This window comes from Haliotis cracherodii, unplaced genomic scaffold, assembly GCF_022045235.1.
Source record: "Haliotis cracherodii isolate W230 unplaced genomic scaffold, xgHalCrac1.p SCAF_16, whole genome shotgun sequence".
In the NCBI taxonomy this organism is placed as follows: Eukaryota; Metazoa; Mollusca; class Gastropoda; order Lepetellida; family Haliotidae; genus Haliotis; species Haliotis cracherodii.
The window spans coordinates 24,862,145-24,880,404 of record NW_027266271.1 but is presented as its reverse complement, the minus strand read 5'-3'; the positions used below and the strand labels follow the sequence as shown (position 1 = coordinate 24,880,404).

At 37.1% G+C, this 18,260-nt stretch overlaps 1 protein-coding gene across 1 annotated transcript in view; it reads left to right on the top strand.

Moving 5' to 3' along the window:
* Nucleotides 1-14,417, top strand: part of LOC139463986 (ETS translocation variant 1-like) — an 80,556-nt gene extending 66,139 nt beyond the window's left edge. Inside the window, exons 9-10 of the mRNA XM_071245464.1 lie at nucleotides 11,719-11,921; nucleotides 13,970-14,417. Of these exons, the coding sequence (XP_071101565.1) occupies nucleotides 11,719-11,921; nucleotides 13,970-14,410 (644 nt within the window). The 3' untranslated portion in view covers nucleotides 14,411-14,417. The remainder of the gene's footprint in view (nucleotides 1-11,718; nucleotides 11,922-13,969) is intronic.
* The last annotated feature ends 3,843 nt before the right edge of the window (nucleotides 14,418-18,260 follow it).

The window sequence follows — 18,260 nt, the reverse complement described above, 5'->3', positions numbered from 1 at the left end:
CATCAATCAATTAAAATAAAAAATTTAATGGCATTAATTTTTTAAGTTTTGAAACAAATAATTGTACTTTTTTAAATATTGTAAAAGTGTGACATGCTTTGGTGATTTGGATTGTAGTTTAATAAGGTGTTAACAGGTTCAAAATAATTTTTGAGCCAATTTTCTCAGACAGAGTTTAAATGCTTTTGTGCGCACACCTTCACAGCGCTGACATCGGAACAATAGACTGCACCCAACAGTAGTTGCATTGACGTTAATGTCAAGTGCACACCTAGAAAGCCTCTCAGTAAGACTATTACTGCCATGTCGATGATAACGTAATTTGCCTATTTTGTCAAATTCTACTGTGTAACACATAGAATATGACTGCAGAATCACGATACTCTTCGTTCATTAGAAGTAGAGGTAGTGAAAAGACCAAGCTGGGTTAGTGCATTTATAGTGCTGCCTTGATGGTCGTTAGATGCCAAAATTGACCCTATTTAGTGTAATTATGAATAATTAATAAATGGTAATCAAACGTTATGTTTGTAGTGATTGATAGGACCAAAACCTGAGGGGGATGTTTAGGATGTGGGATTTGCAGGTTACACGAAAACATGAGTGCAGAGGCAGTTTCACATTGATTTCAACACTGCGTCCCATAAAATACAGTTAAACGATGTCAGGAAAATTTGCCATTTACCTGGAGGAAGAAAAAAATATTCACAATGGGTAGTTAAGAGCTTTTTAACAAGAAAAGTCCTTTGGCTTTTAATCATAAGCTTAGATATGACAGAGGCTGCATCGTTGCTCGTTTGAAGGGTTAGAAATCAAAGGTTTCGCAGTCTGCAGCAATGGCCAATGAAACAAAAATGCTGTCAACGATGAAAAAAATCATTATTGATCTCAACAGTCCCCTACAAACAATTTTCCTGAATTGCTGTTTGATTTCAGTTTTTCAACTGAACTTGTTTATCTGCCCTATGTTTAAAATAGCTGCTTCTGTCAACTTCTTAATGTGAAACCTTTGACAGGCTTTCTTTACGTAGATGGTACATCAGGGGAAACTTTGGTGAAGTTGGGGTTGTGTACAAGTTCTACAGGTACAAATTTTACACTGTACTGTATGCGACTTTTAAAATGAAAAAAAACAGGCATTGACTTTTATCCAAATGTTTCATTTATATTTTTTGAAAAAACTATGCAAAGAGTCTTTTTTTATAATTAACTTCAAATCAAACCCGGCACCTTCTTTTCTGTTGCTTTCTTTTTCCTTCCACGTGAAGAAAAATGGGGAAAGATTTGAAAAAGGAATTAAGCCAATCAGACAGGAAAACTATTGAAAAACACTTTTTGAAAACAAGGAAAAATGTGAATATGTTGTAAACTTTATCTGTCAGTAATAAATATAACCTATTTGAGATTAGAAAAAACGTCCTAGTTTTGATCTGTGTCACTTGTCACAATGGACAAAAGTGCGACATTCAATAAACAATTGATGAACTTTAGGTCTCTGTGCCACTGGTCTCCTGGTGTACTGACCACAAAAATAAGTTTTAACATGACATTACACTGATATGGTTTTAGTATGATAACATGCATTTTTAAAAAGGTATGCTACTTTTCAACTTCAACTATGTTATATTGAAAGAAAATATCAAATGCTATCCCTTAACCTCCAGAAACATAAAATGTTTGTTTTACGATTTGATTTAGTTTAAACTGAAAACTGATAAAACTGTTTCGAATTATTGTTTGTGTATTTGTCAGTTTTATTTCAACATCTCTGCTCTCTACCACATAATACAACAATATTTTCTAGTGGAGATTCCAATCAAATTACATAACAGTATTTGAGTGCAAATACCCGAAAGTGGCAGTAATTAATAAGATTAGTGTTGAGAGTTGGAACAGGGGGGTTTGAAATCTGATTTTACATTTAATCAGGCACCTCTCTCAACATAGCAATCACTGAGCATATTTAGTGGTATTCTATGCGGAATTAGCAAGGCCAGGTTTCTCATTGCTTTGACTCTCTGCGATTCCTTGAACAAATTGGATTTTGTTCATCAAGCAGTGTGGACAATCTTGTATCATCATGCTGCGATTAATCCCTGATGATTTCACAGTGAGGCGACTAGCAGTGCTCATCAGCTGGGCTTTGCCAGAAAGAGGCTGTCACGGCAAGCCAAATGATTTTTCAACATCGTGAGCAATGCACTCAGCAGCGCTGTGAGAGGGCTGTATCGTCTCGCTGCGGACATTCTCAAGTGATTTCATCGCGATGTGATAGAGTCTTATGAAGCATTTGGTTTACAGCTAACATATGGCTCATGTCGAGGCCTGCAATTATCCCAGTCCTGATCGCGCTGACGAAATTAGCCCTTGTACAATCAAAGTCACAGAGGAATTTCAAATCCAATAGATGCGTGTAATTCAGAGAGTCTGGCTGCAAGATACCCTGGCTTTTTGATGTTCATTATGAGAGGTCTTTTCATCACGTCTAGATTGAGTTTCAATAGATCGGGACATCTACAAGCTGAACGGTTAATTTAGATCTTTGTGCAGGCCCTGACCTGCCCTGATGCCGTTCTGAAGTTTGGTGGCAATTTCATTAGGGTCGTGTGCCGAGTGAAAGTGATGGGTGCAATATAATTGGTCAATTAGCAAAGGTCTTGGGGTTTGGCCACTATAATGTTTTATATGAGTTGATCAATGCCAAAGGTCATTGTTGTCATGTGATTTAACAACAAGGACAAGGACTTGTTAATTGAATAGTATGTTTATTGTAATGTCATTGTGCATTATAGTAATTATCGTAGTAATATTCTGAAGTGAATGAAATTGAAGTGAAATTTTCATATTTTTGTCCAAAGCGATTGTCGTAGGATTTCACAGAATATATGTGTCATATTTATATCCTATCAAAGGAGTTGTTGTTTTTGTTAGCTTAAAATAGAGTATGTAAATAGCAAAACAACCTTTTCATCAAAATTATGACTACATGACACTTTTTATGGATAAATAACTTCTTTTCTTTTTAACGACATTTCAGAGCTACTTCTTTCCCCTTCATCAGGTGAATAGTCAGTAGGAGTATGGAGTATATATATCTGTATGTGATTGTATGTTAACACAAGGATTAATGTTCAAAGATAACAATATAATGACAAAGCCAATGAGATAAACAAAAAATGTTTTCTCAAAATAGTTACTTTTTTCAATCATGTAAGTGATGCCGATTCAAAATGCAGAGATTTAAATAGTGAATTAAATTATGACATGAGTATTCATAGACAGATATAGTGTGATGGAACATATGGCAAAGGTGTGTGGGGTGGGTGGGAGGGGATTTCTAATACTCCTTTGTAGAGATTTTGTTGAACTTTGATAATTGGGAATTTTCTGTATAAAGTCATATAAGAATGCTGTTTATTTTTTCATGGCCTGTTCTCTGTCCACGCATAACAAGAGGCAAAATGAACACTTTGATTAATGCTTCAGAAGGGAAAGGGACAGAGAAATAATATTAATACATTGGATTCATTTGCAAAATTAATTGGGAATTATCCTAATTGAATGCCCATCCATTCATTCCGTGCGTTTAGGATTTCCGTTGTAATTTTGTCTATTTAGTGGCATCATTGATTTTTACATAATTTCAAAATGGGAATGAAATAGAGATTGTCGTCACCTATGTTTAAGATTAATAGAAGTAATTAATCAAATTTCAATCACTTGATAATGACTTTGAACATGAAATAAGTGGATTATTTAAATATGGAATTTTTTTGTTTGATTTCACAGGTCTTTATCTGAGATGGAGTTATGAATCAGAATCAGACAGTACAATATTATAAGAAATATATGCTTTGTTAGGAAATTTAGATGAACAAGATCATTTTTTGGGGGTGGGGAGGCGGGGGGGGGGGGGGTGGGTGGGTTTGGTTGTAATTGAAACGATAAGATTAAAGTAATTCAATCTAGTTTAGATTATTTTCACATTTTCCATAATTAATAATCTAAACTACCAACCTAAAACAAATATACACGTTAAAAATGAATCTGACCAAAAAATTTGAAACGTTACTATGCTGAAAACAGTCACTGAAACACTGCAAGCGTAAGGTCCAAATAACAACTATGACCCCTTTATTCAATACATCAGCATTGAATAACCATGTCTTGTTTGTTTCACTAGCCACCATCAAACATGGGTGTATACTGGTACTTACTTTGCACGGAAGTTTATTAAAACACCAGTTCAAGACAGTAGATAAAACTTACTGTGTTGTCTCATACTATTTTTGTGAGAATGGTAAATATTTTTGTGAAGATAGTTACTGAGTTGAGGATGCCTATTTCTGTTTTGTTAAACAATGTCTCGTCGGTATTATTTTATGCATATACACTTTATTAGAAAAAACAATTTTTGGTCTAAATTATATTTATTAAAAGAAAAATTAGTGCTTAAAATCTTTAAAAGATAAGCTTACATTTAAAATATTTTATATGTAAGTAGCTTAAAGAATTTATGTAAGAAATACATAAACAATTATACACAAGTATCTGCCGTAAAACCTAAGTTTCACAGTTTGTATTTAGAGATCACACTCACGAAGTCAATGAACATTTGAATTAGAAGGATTCAACACTAAAATGTTTCAAAACATGAATCAAAATCCACATTAGTTACCAGTGACATGTGAAAATCAGCCAAATAGACATGATCACGACAACGGCATGCAAATCTGTCCGATATCAATAACAGGAGGAATAAGTTGTGCAAATCAGTGCCTACCACCTCACTGCAATCAGGGGTGCTGGTCCACCTTATCAAGTGTGATGTGAAACATGAACATTGTCAAAATACACTACAATCATCTCAATCACATCAAGTAAATTTTCTGTCAGAAAAGTCGAATTTCCAACACTGATGACCCACCTTAGTTGTTTCCTGTCAAGTGGCTGTGCCCCGTTGCCACGGTTACTATAATGTGAAGATGCCATATCATATTCCTACAAAAGCCTTTCTTAGGTTTTGTGAAAATTTATCATCTTTAGGTTAGCAATTACTAGGCCATAATTCATGACTGTGGGGTTGTCAATGACCCTTTATTATACAGCTTGAGGTTTGAGTTCATTTTCAAGGGTAATTATGTAAATTTTTCCAATATAAATTGCTAGTATTGATGATTATCGTATAATTGAGGGAATCACAGAGAGTCTTGTCTGCTGTCACCACAGGGTAGTATAGAAGTTGTGGCGAGGGGAGGAGTGGGGTGGGAAGGGGGAGGTGAATGGGAGGGGGAGGAAGGAGCAGGGTAGGGGTATTAATATTAATGAAACTTGTGTATGGTCATGCTATAGTGCGTTCAAAGTGTAGTCTAATTTACAAAAATACTGTTTTTTCCACTCGAGTCACTACGTTCTAGACCCATGCTATGTGTTGAATTAGAAATGGAAAGCGGCAACATGCCCGATAGGCCTAATGACAATTAGTGCTTGCTGATGTGTACAAAAACATATTGGTATACAGGGAGTTCTCGGGACCTGCCCACAGGCCATAGTCACTCCAGGTCTGCAGCAAGTGTCAGTCAAATGTCCCAAATTGAAACTTAATAATTCTAGTTCATATCATTGAAGTTTTAACAAGTAGTATGGTTTTGTAGTAAGTATTGTTTTACGCTCCTTTTAGCAATATTCCAGCAAAATCATGGCGGGGACACCTGAATTTGGTTCACATATTTGTACCCATGTGGGGAATCAAACCCAGGTCTTCGGCATGACAGTGAACACTTTAACCACTAGCCTACCCCACCACCCAATAGTTTTGTAGAGTGACTTGCATTTCACTTAAAACAGAACCAATAGAGAAGAGGAGGCTTTTATGCTTAGTTTTATGAGATTAGATTGAATGCAATGATGAGATACATATGTACTTCTAAACTTAAGAAAGTAGGACTTTTAAAAGGTTTTCCCAGTTTGCCTGCCAAGGACACTTTGTTTGAAAGCCTTGGAAGTTCCCTGGTGTGTTTCCTGTGTGGGACATGAATCTCATAATTAATTTTGTATATCGTCTATATATTATAATCAATCACTGTTGTGTCTTTTTAATGTGTTTATATGAAGCAATACAGTATGAAACGGGCCCACTCATAAACCAGCTATCTATGTCCCATTCGTCATCACTCGCCCCTTTCCGTCACCTGCAAGAAGACTCGTCCCCCTATCGATGAATGTTATGTGCGAAAATACGACAAACCAATCAGAATGCGCGTATGATTTCAAGTTCGTCGTCAAAGAATCCCTCGGAAATAATTTTTGATTTTAATTATGTCTTGCATCTTAAAATATACCCAAGACACAGTTAAGTGTGTTCAATCATACTGTATAATTCCGCATCTCCCGATGTGCTGTAACTTGCATCTGAAATATATACAATATATAGGGAAATATATGTGAACCATTACGCAAAGAGTTGACAATTGTTTTAGGTATGCCCGTTTGCGCAAAGACGGAACCCGGTCGCAAAAATGGCCACCAGAGGGGCACGAGTCGCTATGTCCTTGTATACAGAATGCAATTTCAAATTAACGTTCATGTCATACTTCCTAAGGAATGACGAAGTGAAACTAATAACTTGTTATTACAGTCTGATCTACAATAATTGTTAAGATATATTTTTGTACATATTTCATCCATATATGAGTTTCCTATTATGATAACGTATCATTCACTGTTAAGATATACAGTTTCAGTGTAACCTATGGCAGTGTCCATCCAATGTCCGAACTATCTTACATCGTGTTGTAATTTGTCAATTTACTTCGTTGCAAAATTAATTATGTTTCTAAAGTTGGTTTGTGCCTACAGAGCAGGCTGATGATTGTCTCTGTGAGACAGATATCATCTGAATGAAAGATTAATACTTAATGTGCTGGTGACAGAGCTTATACAGCTGCAAGGTGCAGCCTGCGGACAGCTCATGTGTGTCAGGGGGGACACAATCTGGTAGCTACCAGTAGGTCAGGCATAGATTAATGTTATACTTGCCCATAGGTGAGGTTATACCTGTCCACAGATGAGGTTATACTTGTCCACAGATGAGGTTATACTTGTGCACAGATGAGGTTATACTTGTCCATAGATGGAGGGTATGAATGTCCACCGATGGAGATTATCCTTGTCCATTGGTGAGGTTATACTTGTCCACGATGGAGGTTATGCTTGTCTGCAGATGGAGTTTATTCTTGTCCACAGATGGAGGTTATGCTTGTCCATACGTGAGGTTATTCTTGTCCATAGATGAGGTTATTCTTGTCCATAGGTGAGGTTATACTTGTCCACGGATAGAGGTTATGTGTGTCTGCAGATGGAGATTATACGTGTCTGTAGATGGAGGTTATGCGTATCTGCAGATGGAGATTATGTTTGTCCATAGGTGAGGTTATTCTTGTTCACAGATTGAGGCAATGCTTGTCCATAAGTGTGGTTATGCTTGTCCATAGATGAAGTTCTACTTTTCCATAGATAAGGTTTTGGTTGTCCATAGTTAGTGAATACTATTTGTCAATTTGTGGTGGATATCCTTGTTCATAGATAAGGTTCTATTTGCCCAAAGAGAAGCTTATGCTTGTCCATAGTTACAGATTATACGTTTCCCTTGTTGGTGTTTATACCTTTCTACAGGTGTTAACCATGCATAGTAGGTTCTCCAATTGATAATATGAAATTATTTTTGTGGTTAGAGGTTATTCTTGGTTACTTATGCCCTTAGATAAACATATACAGCCATTTACTTGTCCAAAAAATGGTGGTGATGCTTGTCCTCCAATGAAATTAGATTATATGTTCACTGAATGTTCACCTGATGTTGACTCCAATATTCACCTGATGTTCACCTGACGCTCACTACTGTGTTGACCTGATGTTGCCAGATGCTGACTCCGATGTTCACCTGATGTTGACGCTGATGTTGACGCTAATGTTGACACTGATGTTGACGCTAATGTTGACACTGATGTTGACACTGATGTTGACTCTAATGTTGACACTGATGTTGACTCTAATGTTGACACTGATGTTGACTCTAATGTTCAGTCCGTATACATCTGTAATCACCAGTATTATCCAGTGGTCTTGCCATCGAAGTAAAAAGGTTTGGTCAGTTTTAATATTCCGCTGTAGCCAAACCCAAGATCTTAACGATTTTGGTATAGACATATTACAATGTCACATTTACCATATTTTGTAATTAACATTTTCAATCCGTTTTGAAACCCATCTCCCATAACTGAACCAGAAATGTCACAGACCCAAGATTGACCCCCCATGGGGACTCCACCCCAAAGCAATCCTACCTAATAAATTATTCCTTTTTATGCTCAGAATATTTTTTAGTGTTGCTAGCTTCAAAGAAAGTTTGGTGATTTTGTCACAGGATCAGTGTGCCAAATCTTGCCAAGGGCAGTAACTCCTCCACAGGGAGTAAACTGCACGTCTAGTGTCATATTAGATTAGCATATGTGTACTTGTTAATCACAGGGATCGTAGGATGGAGACAGCTCAGCTTGGGAAGTACTCAACAACACCTCCTGTTACTGAGATCACTCACCAACAAGATGTCCAGAGTGTTGCCCCAGATGTGTGTCTTTTATTCCTTGACCCAGTCTCCCTGAATCTGTTAATGTTTTTGTGAGTTGGGTTCAACATGGCTCTCTGAGCTTCTCCGCCATGTCACGGCATTGCTGCTTGATGTGGGAGGAAAGCACAAAGCTATGGCTGTCTTAATATGTTTACCACTTTGGTGAAACCCACGAGCATGGATATAGTGCAGACAACCTGGACACAATCAGTTTGTATCTGTATTTTGGTGACTCCTGATTTCACTCAGGTCCACACCTCTGTTTAATAAATTCCCAATTCCTAAGTACTTACAAAGCATACATACCCTGAAGTTTGACATCTAGATGTTGATGGTGCAAATATCAAACACAGAAGGGCGAGGCAATTAGCTCAAGCGATGGTTTATCCCTGTGGAAATTCCGCGTTAGAGAAGGTCCAACCCATGCTTCTTGTAGTCGGGTGGTCAGACTTGCTGACTCGGTTAATTGCACGTCTTAAATACCTGACAGTGTCGAATGTTGTTAATAAAATCAACCGCAATATCAACTACTGGATTGTGTGGTCCAGACTCGATTATTTAACCACCAATAATAATAATAATGGAATAATACTGAGCGTTGCATTAAACAACAAATACACATTTCGACATAATGTCTTATAACTTAGTCTGGATTTGCAAGGGATGATTGAATCAGAATTTTCAGGATGATTGCACCAGGATTTTCAGGATGATCGAATCAGGATTTTCAGGATGATTGAACCAGGATTTTCAGGATGATTGTAATGTCTGTTGGTATAAATGTAGATGTTCCTCATAGTTGTTTGGTTGTTTGTTGTTTAATACCACACTCAGGAATATTCCAGCTATATGACAGTAAGCTGTAAATAATCAAGTCTGGACCAGACTATCCAGTGACTGATAGTGTAAACAACGATCCATGTCGTCGGGGTACGATGACACACCATCAACCAAGTGACCGAACTGGACGACTCAATCCATTTGGTCATCTCACACGTCCAGCATAGGTAGTTGGAGACCGGGAATACCCATGGGCTTGTTCCATATAGTGATCGTCTAGTAAACAGAACTGGGAGTAACTTGGACCTGAGACTGGTGTTGAAACCAATTTGAACTGGGACTTGTCTGAAAAAAATAACAACAATCTTTTTATGTATGTTTTTAATATGAAGACCATTGCTATTTGTTTTGCATAAGGTAGTGGCTGAATTGACTACAACAACCACCACCCTCCAACCGTGTCAGGATAAGAGAGTAATTGATGTTATGTTAGCTGAGGCCCCAAACTATGTCAAAACCCTGCATTTGTCACTAAATGGGCAGATTTATTAGCTGTGTCTATCTTATAACTGTCATTGTTTTTGAGAGGCCACAAAGCAACAAGTTATTTGTCGTCAATGTGCGACAGTTTAGAGACCACGGAAACAGCAATAGCGAGATTGATGCACAAATAAGGCTTCTCACATTCACTTGATCTTGTATTCAGGTCAAGATTAGCATGATCTCATTAAATGAAACTGTAGTAACACCTGATTATTCAAGATGGAGCAATCTGTATAGAAAAACACAGGTTTTTGTATTGAGTCAGCGAACAAAGGATTTCGATTGAGTGGCGCTATAGTTTCAAGATTTGCTGCAACTGGGCTTGGGTTTTTAGCGCTTCTCATTCAGAGTACTGAGATGACGTTTAAATGAAAAAATGACATGATTGATTGAAAACTTCCCTGCTGAAGCTGGTGACATGGATTGGGTTTATCAACAGTGTTGGTTTGGGTACCTGCGGTGTAAATTTATCATCAGGGACTTCGCCCTAAAGAAACTAGCAGGATTTAGTATTTTATGATTGTTGAATAATGAGATGGTCCTTAGCTGAAGTCAAAGAAAATGTTGTCTTTTTGGCTCGGGAATTAAATTTGAATTTACATTTTGGATTTTGGATTAAGTAAAATATTTTGCTTTTATTCCTTAAGCTTAGAAAGCTTTGCAAATCATGACTTTGAGCATGTTGAGTTTTTAAATGTCAATTCAAGGTTTCACCTATATTTTATCTTTCCTTGATTCTGATATATCCGATCAATATTTCAGTGTAAAAGTACTAGCAAGGTGCTTAATTGATATCATCTTTGTACCACAAGGTGCTTCAGTGATATCATGTACAGTAAACTATGTTTGTAACAAACATGCTTATAATGAATTGACGGATGTAACGTTTTTTCTGTCCCGGCCATTTGCTGTATATATGCCGAAAAGCGATTATAACGAACTACTGTTATAACGAACGAGAATAAGAGCGCCAATTGAGTTCGTTATAACCATAGTTTAGTATATGTACCACAAGGTGCTTTATTGATATCATCTATGTACCTCAAGTTGCTTTATTGATATCATCTATGTACCTCAAGTTGCTTTATTGATATCATCTTTGTACCTCAAGTTGCTTTATTGTTATCATCTGTGGACCTCAAGGTGCTTTATTGATATCATCTGTGTACCACAAGGTGCTTTATTGATATCATCTATGTATCTCAAGTTGCTTTATTGATATCATCTATGTATCTCAAGTTGCTTTATTGATATCATCTGTACTTTATGTACCTAACAGAACATGTGTTCACCTATTCATGTACACCAGTGAGAGTCAGGTTTGCAGCTCATGGTATGAAATAGTAAATTTGTATTGAAATGGTAAATTATGTAGACATGATGTGGTAAATTATACACGATATAGTTCATGATAGTACCATATTTTCTTGAGTATAGTGCACACCCAGTATAATGCACATCCCCCTCAAGGGGATTAAGTATTTTCAAAATTACAGTGTAATTACAAAATTACATTGCATACTCAAGTACGGATTTGTTGACATGGTATTTCCGTCGTTACATGCTCACCGTAATATCTTTGTGTTGGCAGAAAAAACATCACAAATCATAATGACATGTATAATGCACACACCCTTCTACACAGCTGTTGTGTTTTGAAAAAATGTGTGCGCTATACTCAAAACAATATGGTAAGACATACATTTGTATGATAATGTCTGTCAGTTCATTGTATCTTGAAAGTAAATGGTCTACCTTTCTTCCAGGTATGGAAATGAAGGCAGAGTTTTACAGAGACCTGTATCTTGAGCGCTATCACCATAGAGACGGTGCCCCACCCACATACCAGCGCCGTGGGTCGCTGCAGTTGTGGCAGTTCCTGGTGGCGCTGCTGGACGACCCGTCAAACTCCACCTTCATCGCCTGGACAGGGCGAGGACTGGAGTTTAAACTCATCGAACCAGAAGAGGTGGGTACTCCAACTGCCTGTAAACTTTCAATACACAAGTTTGAATAGACAGAATTCATTTCCCGATTGTGTCTTGGACGGTCATGATGACAGGTCATTGTTCGCAGGGAAACAAGTCTGGAAAATAAACATGACACTAGAGTACTAGATAATCAGTCATTGTTTTGTCAGCCAGTCAGAGGGAGCATTGTTATCTTGAACACTTTTAGTGATTATCACCAGATATGATTGTAGTATTACCAGAGACCATATAATAGATTATTATATGGTCTCTGGTATTACCAACATAAATTGTAGAAACAATAACAGTTTCAATATTTAACAGTGGGAAAGAAAACACGACCTCACCCCTTAGCAAGCATTCTTATTTCTCCTGTCTTTTTTTTTTCAAAATCCAAACATGACCACTCCCACATAGAAATTGTTTCACTTTTGTGGTGGATGGCGGTGGCGGGTTCTGTCGGTTGGGGAGGACATGCTTGCCCTTTTTCGTGAACGCCTGGTGTCATCACTGTGATTTTCAGTGATCCATGCATATAATTTTCACCTCTATTTTGCCTTTTATGCCTAATGGACTGTTTTGGAGAGACATTGACATTTTATGTTTTACAAATCTGTTTGACTAAAGGCAAAAGTGTAATTGTTTGTTCCCTCCTTAATTTTTTCCCAACATGCAAATATTCTTGAAAAAGTCGTGCTACATGGAAATAAGTGACCTCCATGAAGTGACAGTACATATGTCCAGGGCAAGACAGGGTATTGATCAGTGGTACAGTGCTGGTGTGGTAATGATCTGGTGCTAAGTCCTTGAGGATGTCACATACTGGCTGTGCTCCTGCAGGTTGGATGTGATATATATAATTATTTGATTATACATAGTTAGGGCTGGTAACAGATATTCCTTGGCCTCCACACAGGTCAGTGTGTTACACAGTAGTCCCACTAAGCCAGGACACTGGCAGAGTGAGATGCACTGAAAACATTTCACTTGATCTGGAAGATGCAGTGAATTTTGGCATTTACTCCATGGTAGCAATGTTTTCAAGAATTAAACAAGTGGAGTTGTTTATCCTACAATAAAACACTGCAGGGAGAATAACCCACTTGGGGCGTGTTGCACAATTAAACACTGCAGGGAGAATAAATCACACGGGTCTGCGGCCCTCATATTTTATTGTACGAGAAACAACAACCATGAGTCATTTATTTCTCATATGATATATCAACATTATGTACAGGAAGATGATGAAAAAATATTTACCTGTATTTTAATAATGATGACTCCCTCAATAGACTCTGACTTCAGAAATGTTGGACAAGTCCATTTTATGCACAGGTGGGTATTTCAGACAGTCTCACAATCCTCACGTCAATTGCCTGTACCTTTCCTCCCAATGATGTTTATCATATCTCCCCCGTTTTAGGAGGTGATTGCATTTATCTGTGTTGCCCAACTACATCTCACAAGACACTTCCCAGTAAAAAATAACCTTGTCCAATTTACGACGTCATGAAGTTGCGAGCGCATGTTCGAATATCCAGAAATGACATCATAATAGAACAATGGGTTATCGTGAAATAAACCATGTTCATTCTTCTTTGTTCTTTGCTAGTTATCGGATAGCTATCTCATATATGAACATAGCAGCAATGGTGTTCTTATAACAAGCTGTGGGATGACGTGAATTGGGTGTGGCTTGGTAGCCCACAATACCAGTCAAAATCAGGTGTCTGGAGATTGATGTGCACCTCTCGACCCTCTCTTGAGTCACCAGTGCTGCAGAGAATCAGTCAGCAGTTACTCAGATAACTGATCCTTTCAAATCATTTTCACTGTTATTTTGCCTTTTATGCCCAAAGTAATCTGTTTCATTGGATAATCAAGACTGGTGTCAAGACTGCTCTCTGGTGTCGACATTTTACATTTAGAAGATGTTTATTCCAGGATGAGGTTTTCCTTAATCTACTGTTTACCATGCTTTTGTGATTGATCACAGTATTTTTATGTCAGCATGTAAAAAATATAAATAATACATTCCATGTTACAGGTGGCAAGGCGATGGGGAATTCAGAAGAACCGCCCTGCGATGAACTATGACAAACTTAGCCGGTCTCTGCGATATTACTATGAGAAAGGCATCATGCAGAAGGTAGCTGGGGAGCGCTATGTGTATAAATTTGTCTGTGACCCAGAGGCTCTGTTTTCAATGGCATTCCCAGATAACCATCGTCCAATACTGAAAGGCGAACCAAACAAAGAGGACTTTTTAAAATCATCCAATCAGCAGCTAGATAATCAGCCGCTGGCGTTAACGACAACACCCCCACATGCCCACAATCCTCACATGTCCCACAGTATGCGTGGCTTCAACATGCCGTCCCAGCATACCAACAGTCCCATGACAGCAGAACAACATCGTCTACAATATATGCAAGAAGTACAGCGAATGTACGCCCCGGGCCCATACATGGAGGGGTGTGTCTACTGACTATAACATGGAGAACCTTTTCAAATCTGTTACACAATAAATCAGATGTTACAATTTGTTTTCTTTCAATCCCAATATTCAAAATGGGATGAATGATCTAAATTTACTTTAAATGATTATGATGATGATAAAATGGATGGTTGGAATCTATGAATGATACCCGTGCTCATGGGTTTCACTGAAGTGGTAAACGGCTTAAGATCTGCATCACTTCAGGCTTTCCTCCCACTTATCAAGCTGACATACCAACTGAGGGGGCACGGATGGCCAGTCATCTAAGGCACCGCAATTCTCTGTGCAGACGTGTGTCCCTTTGGTGCACCAGTAACCTATTTTCGTGGGTTCGAATCCTGGGGTGCGCCTGTTATGGTTCTAGGTTTGTGCTCATTGGCTTCACCAATGTGGTAAACGTCTGAGACCTGCAACACTTCGGGCTTTCCCCTCATAATAATCTGACACTGGAATACTCTTCCAAGCGGCGTTAAACCAAACTCACTCACTCACATTATTCTGGATGTGAAATCTTCCCTGTGAAATCAGTGAGATTAAAGAACTTCTGGAATATCGGATAAAGCATCCTTTTAAACGCCCCTTGATTACCAGTCTTTGTAGACCCACAGTATTTGTTCAGAGGGAACACTGTCCAGACTAGCAGTGTTTTAGTGTAGAGGAACATAAATGGACACAAGTGAGAAAGAATCCTAGAGTTCATCTGGAATTGTTTTGAAAATTCAAGTTGACTCCTCATCATCACCATCAATTTCCTGAATTTGAAACTTTCAATTTCATTATATATTTTTGAGAGATATTTCATATCATTCTCAAACCAGTTTCTGTCTCTACTGGTGCTAGGAGGTTTTCAATCTTGGAAATCTTGGATAAATTGCATGAAGAATTTCAAATATTTGAATAAAGTTCAAAATGGGCATGCAAACATGTTATTCCTTTTAAAGCTGTGTAGCAGATTTGAATTGTTACAGATGTGTTGTACAGTTGAATATATATTTATTTGTATTTACAGGGGAATCATAAATTCTACTTTATGTGGTGTTCTGAGGTCTCAGACAGACTGAGGTCGAATACAATCTCACGAAACTTCTTGATTATTTCTGTCAAACCAGTATATGGGTACCCGGTAGTTGTTATTATTTTACTGTCTTAGATAACATTAATGTAACTGTACATTTTGGCTGACTGACAGGGTTTGAGTGCTTGTGTTTCATGTTAGGCTTAAGGAACAGATAGGTCTCAGGAATCTGGGTGAAATATGTTAGAACCTGGCCATTTGATATTGTGGAGGCCTGGGATTTGAAAAATATATAAGAAATTTATCTATTCCCCAAACTTCTGAAAAATAACATGATGCAACTCCTAAAAAGATTATTCAGCATTTCATGAAATATTTTATGATGGTTTTATGACTGAAAAAATAATATGTTCCTCACAAAAATCCCATCTGTCTCCAAAATATTAATGGTTGGTTATGGAAGACAGCCTCTCACAAAGTCAACTTTTCATCCTCCTCAATTCAAATCAGGGAACTATTTTGACATCCTTTGAAGTGGATCACCCATCACTTTGTACAGAACGAGTCTGTGGCAGAGTGCCGTGGAGTTCTTGTAGAACATTTAAGGTATTTTCTACCTTAATCTACATCATGAATACTGTCAAAATGCATATTGTTAAAAAAATGATATTTTTTAATATCAATTCCTGCAAAGGATGTTTTTTTAATAATGAAATGAAATGTGCTTTTTTCAAGTACTCATGGGGTATAGCCATAAAACTGATGACTCATTTCAGTAGTCCAACAATGCTGTCCAGTCTAGATCTCATGCTACCTTGTCACATATAAGAGATGATGTACTGTCATTTCTCATTGTTTTTACATCCAAGAGGACTGTTTCATGCCGGCTTCTAAACAACTCTGCAAATATGAAAATATCTAATGCTGAAATTTTCATTTAATCATCTTGTTTCATCTTAAAACCAAACTGGTTTAGTTTTCATGTCTTTTGGGAGACTTTTTTCAATGATTTAAAAAATAATATATTTTTTTTAAAAATGCAACAAAAATGGATTTGTCATTTTCCTGAAAGTTGGTAAAATCAGATAACTGGGATACAGTTGAAACCAAAATAATACCGGCAGATATACCTTGTGAGAGAAGCAGCATGAGGTATCTAATTACCTTCATATACTACTCAAAAGAAGTTAAAGAACACCCAATTTTTTCATATAACTATAGTTAATCTGTAATGCCATATTTACTATAGCAATATGATAAAATTGAGTGTTCTTTAACTTCTTTTGAGTAGTATAGTAAGGGAAGTTAAAAACACTGTCAAATGCAACTATATCTATACTGATACATGTAGCTTGTTTAAGAGATGTATATATACTCTTCAAGAGCTACGTTTAGAACATACAGCTCAGATAACACTTATCTGAAAAGTTATATTTTCATTTTGTTCCGAGATGCTGGTGCGATGTATATATTTATATGAGCTATATCTGTTATATGGTTTATATTCAACAAATTATGTGTATAATTCTTTGGCTTTATCTTGTTGATTCTATCAGTGTTTAGTGTTGTGCTATTTTCACATTGTCATATTGTGTGTCTCTACTGTACAGTTTCATTCATTGTATCGGCACATTGTCTACATCCTTTAGTGCTATGCTGTAGTTGAGTAACACAGACAACACGAAGATGATAACAAGGCCCTTCATCAATGGGCTAAAACCTATGACTGCAGTATTTATAAACGGATACTAAAACAATTTGCAGTATCTTAAGGAAAAACTGTGGCCATATGCATTAAATGCATCCATATATGATAGTAATATATTAAAGATTTATATAGTGCATCTTTATATAAAGATACTCCCTGCTCAAGAGCCCCAAATTCTACTTCTACACAAATTCCAGGAGGAATATGGTTCTTAAATTATTATTTATACATTACTTTGGAAAAGGTACCAAGGTGATGCAGACATTGTCCAAGTCTCAATGAACACTTGTTTAAGTTTAAGCAGTTAAACAACCTGTTTGTTGATAATATTATTGTGGTCTTTACTAGTGTGAAAATATCCATGTATCTGGAAGACGTAAACATCAAACCATTTTGTCAGACCTGGTACTGTTTGCAAATACTATACCTCCACACAGACAATGTAGGTTAACTGCATATATCACCCTTATATTGTCTGAACTGCATTGGCTGCCAATCCACCAAAAAATGCAATTTAAACTACTCACTCTGGTTTACGAGGCAATGCGTAGTGTGGCTCCTGCATACTGACAGGAACTGATGGCGCCATACGAGCCCGCATGTTCTCTCCTTTCAAAAGATCAACATCTGTTAGTGTTGCCAAAGTCACGTACCAAAACATATGGTGATAGGTCATTTTAACATGCTGGCCCATTGCTATGGAACAACCTGCCACAAGATATCCGAGAAATAGAAAATCTAACAAACTTTCAGAAGACACTCAAAACCTGTCTCTTCAAGACAGCCTTTGACAGATAAATCATGGTCTAAGTGCATTTAAGAAGTTGTTAATTGGAAAATGCATTCTACATATTCTTAACTTAATTTAATTTAATGTAATATTCATCTGATGTAGATCCCATGTAGATGGTATTGAAGTTCACGTATTATCATCATAAAAATAATTGGAAGCAAGCACGGGACTTTCGGATGCAAACCGTTTTAATAGTATATGATTGGACAATAAATACATGATTGTGACCAGTCCTTGATGTAAATGGATGCGTGAGAAACAATGTTTTGTACAAGAGCAGGGATAGGAAAATACCAAATTTAAAATTTTCTGAAACATGATG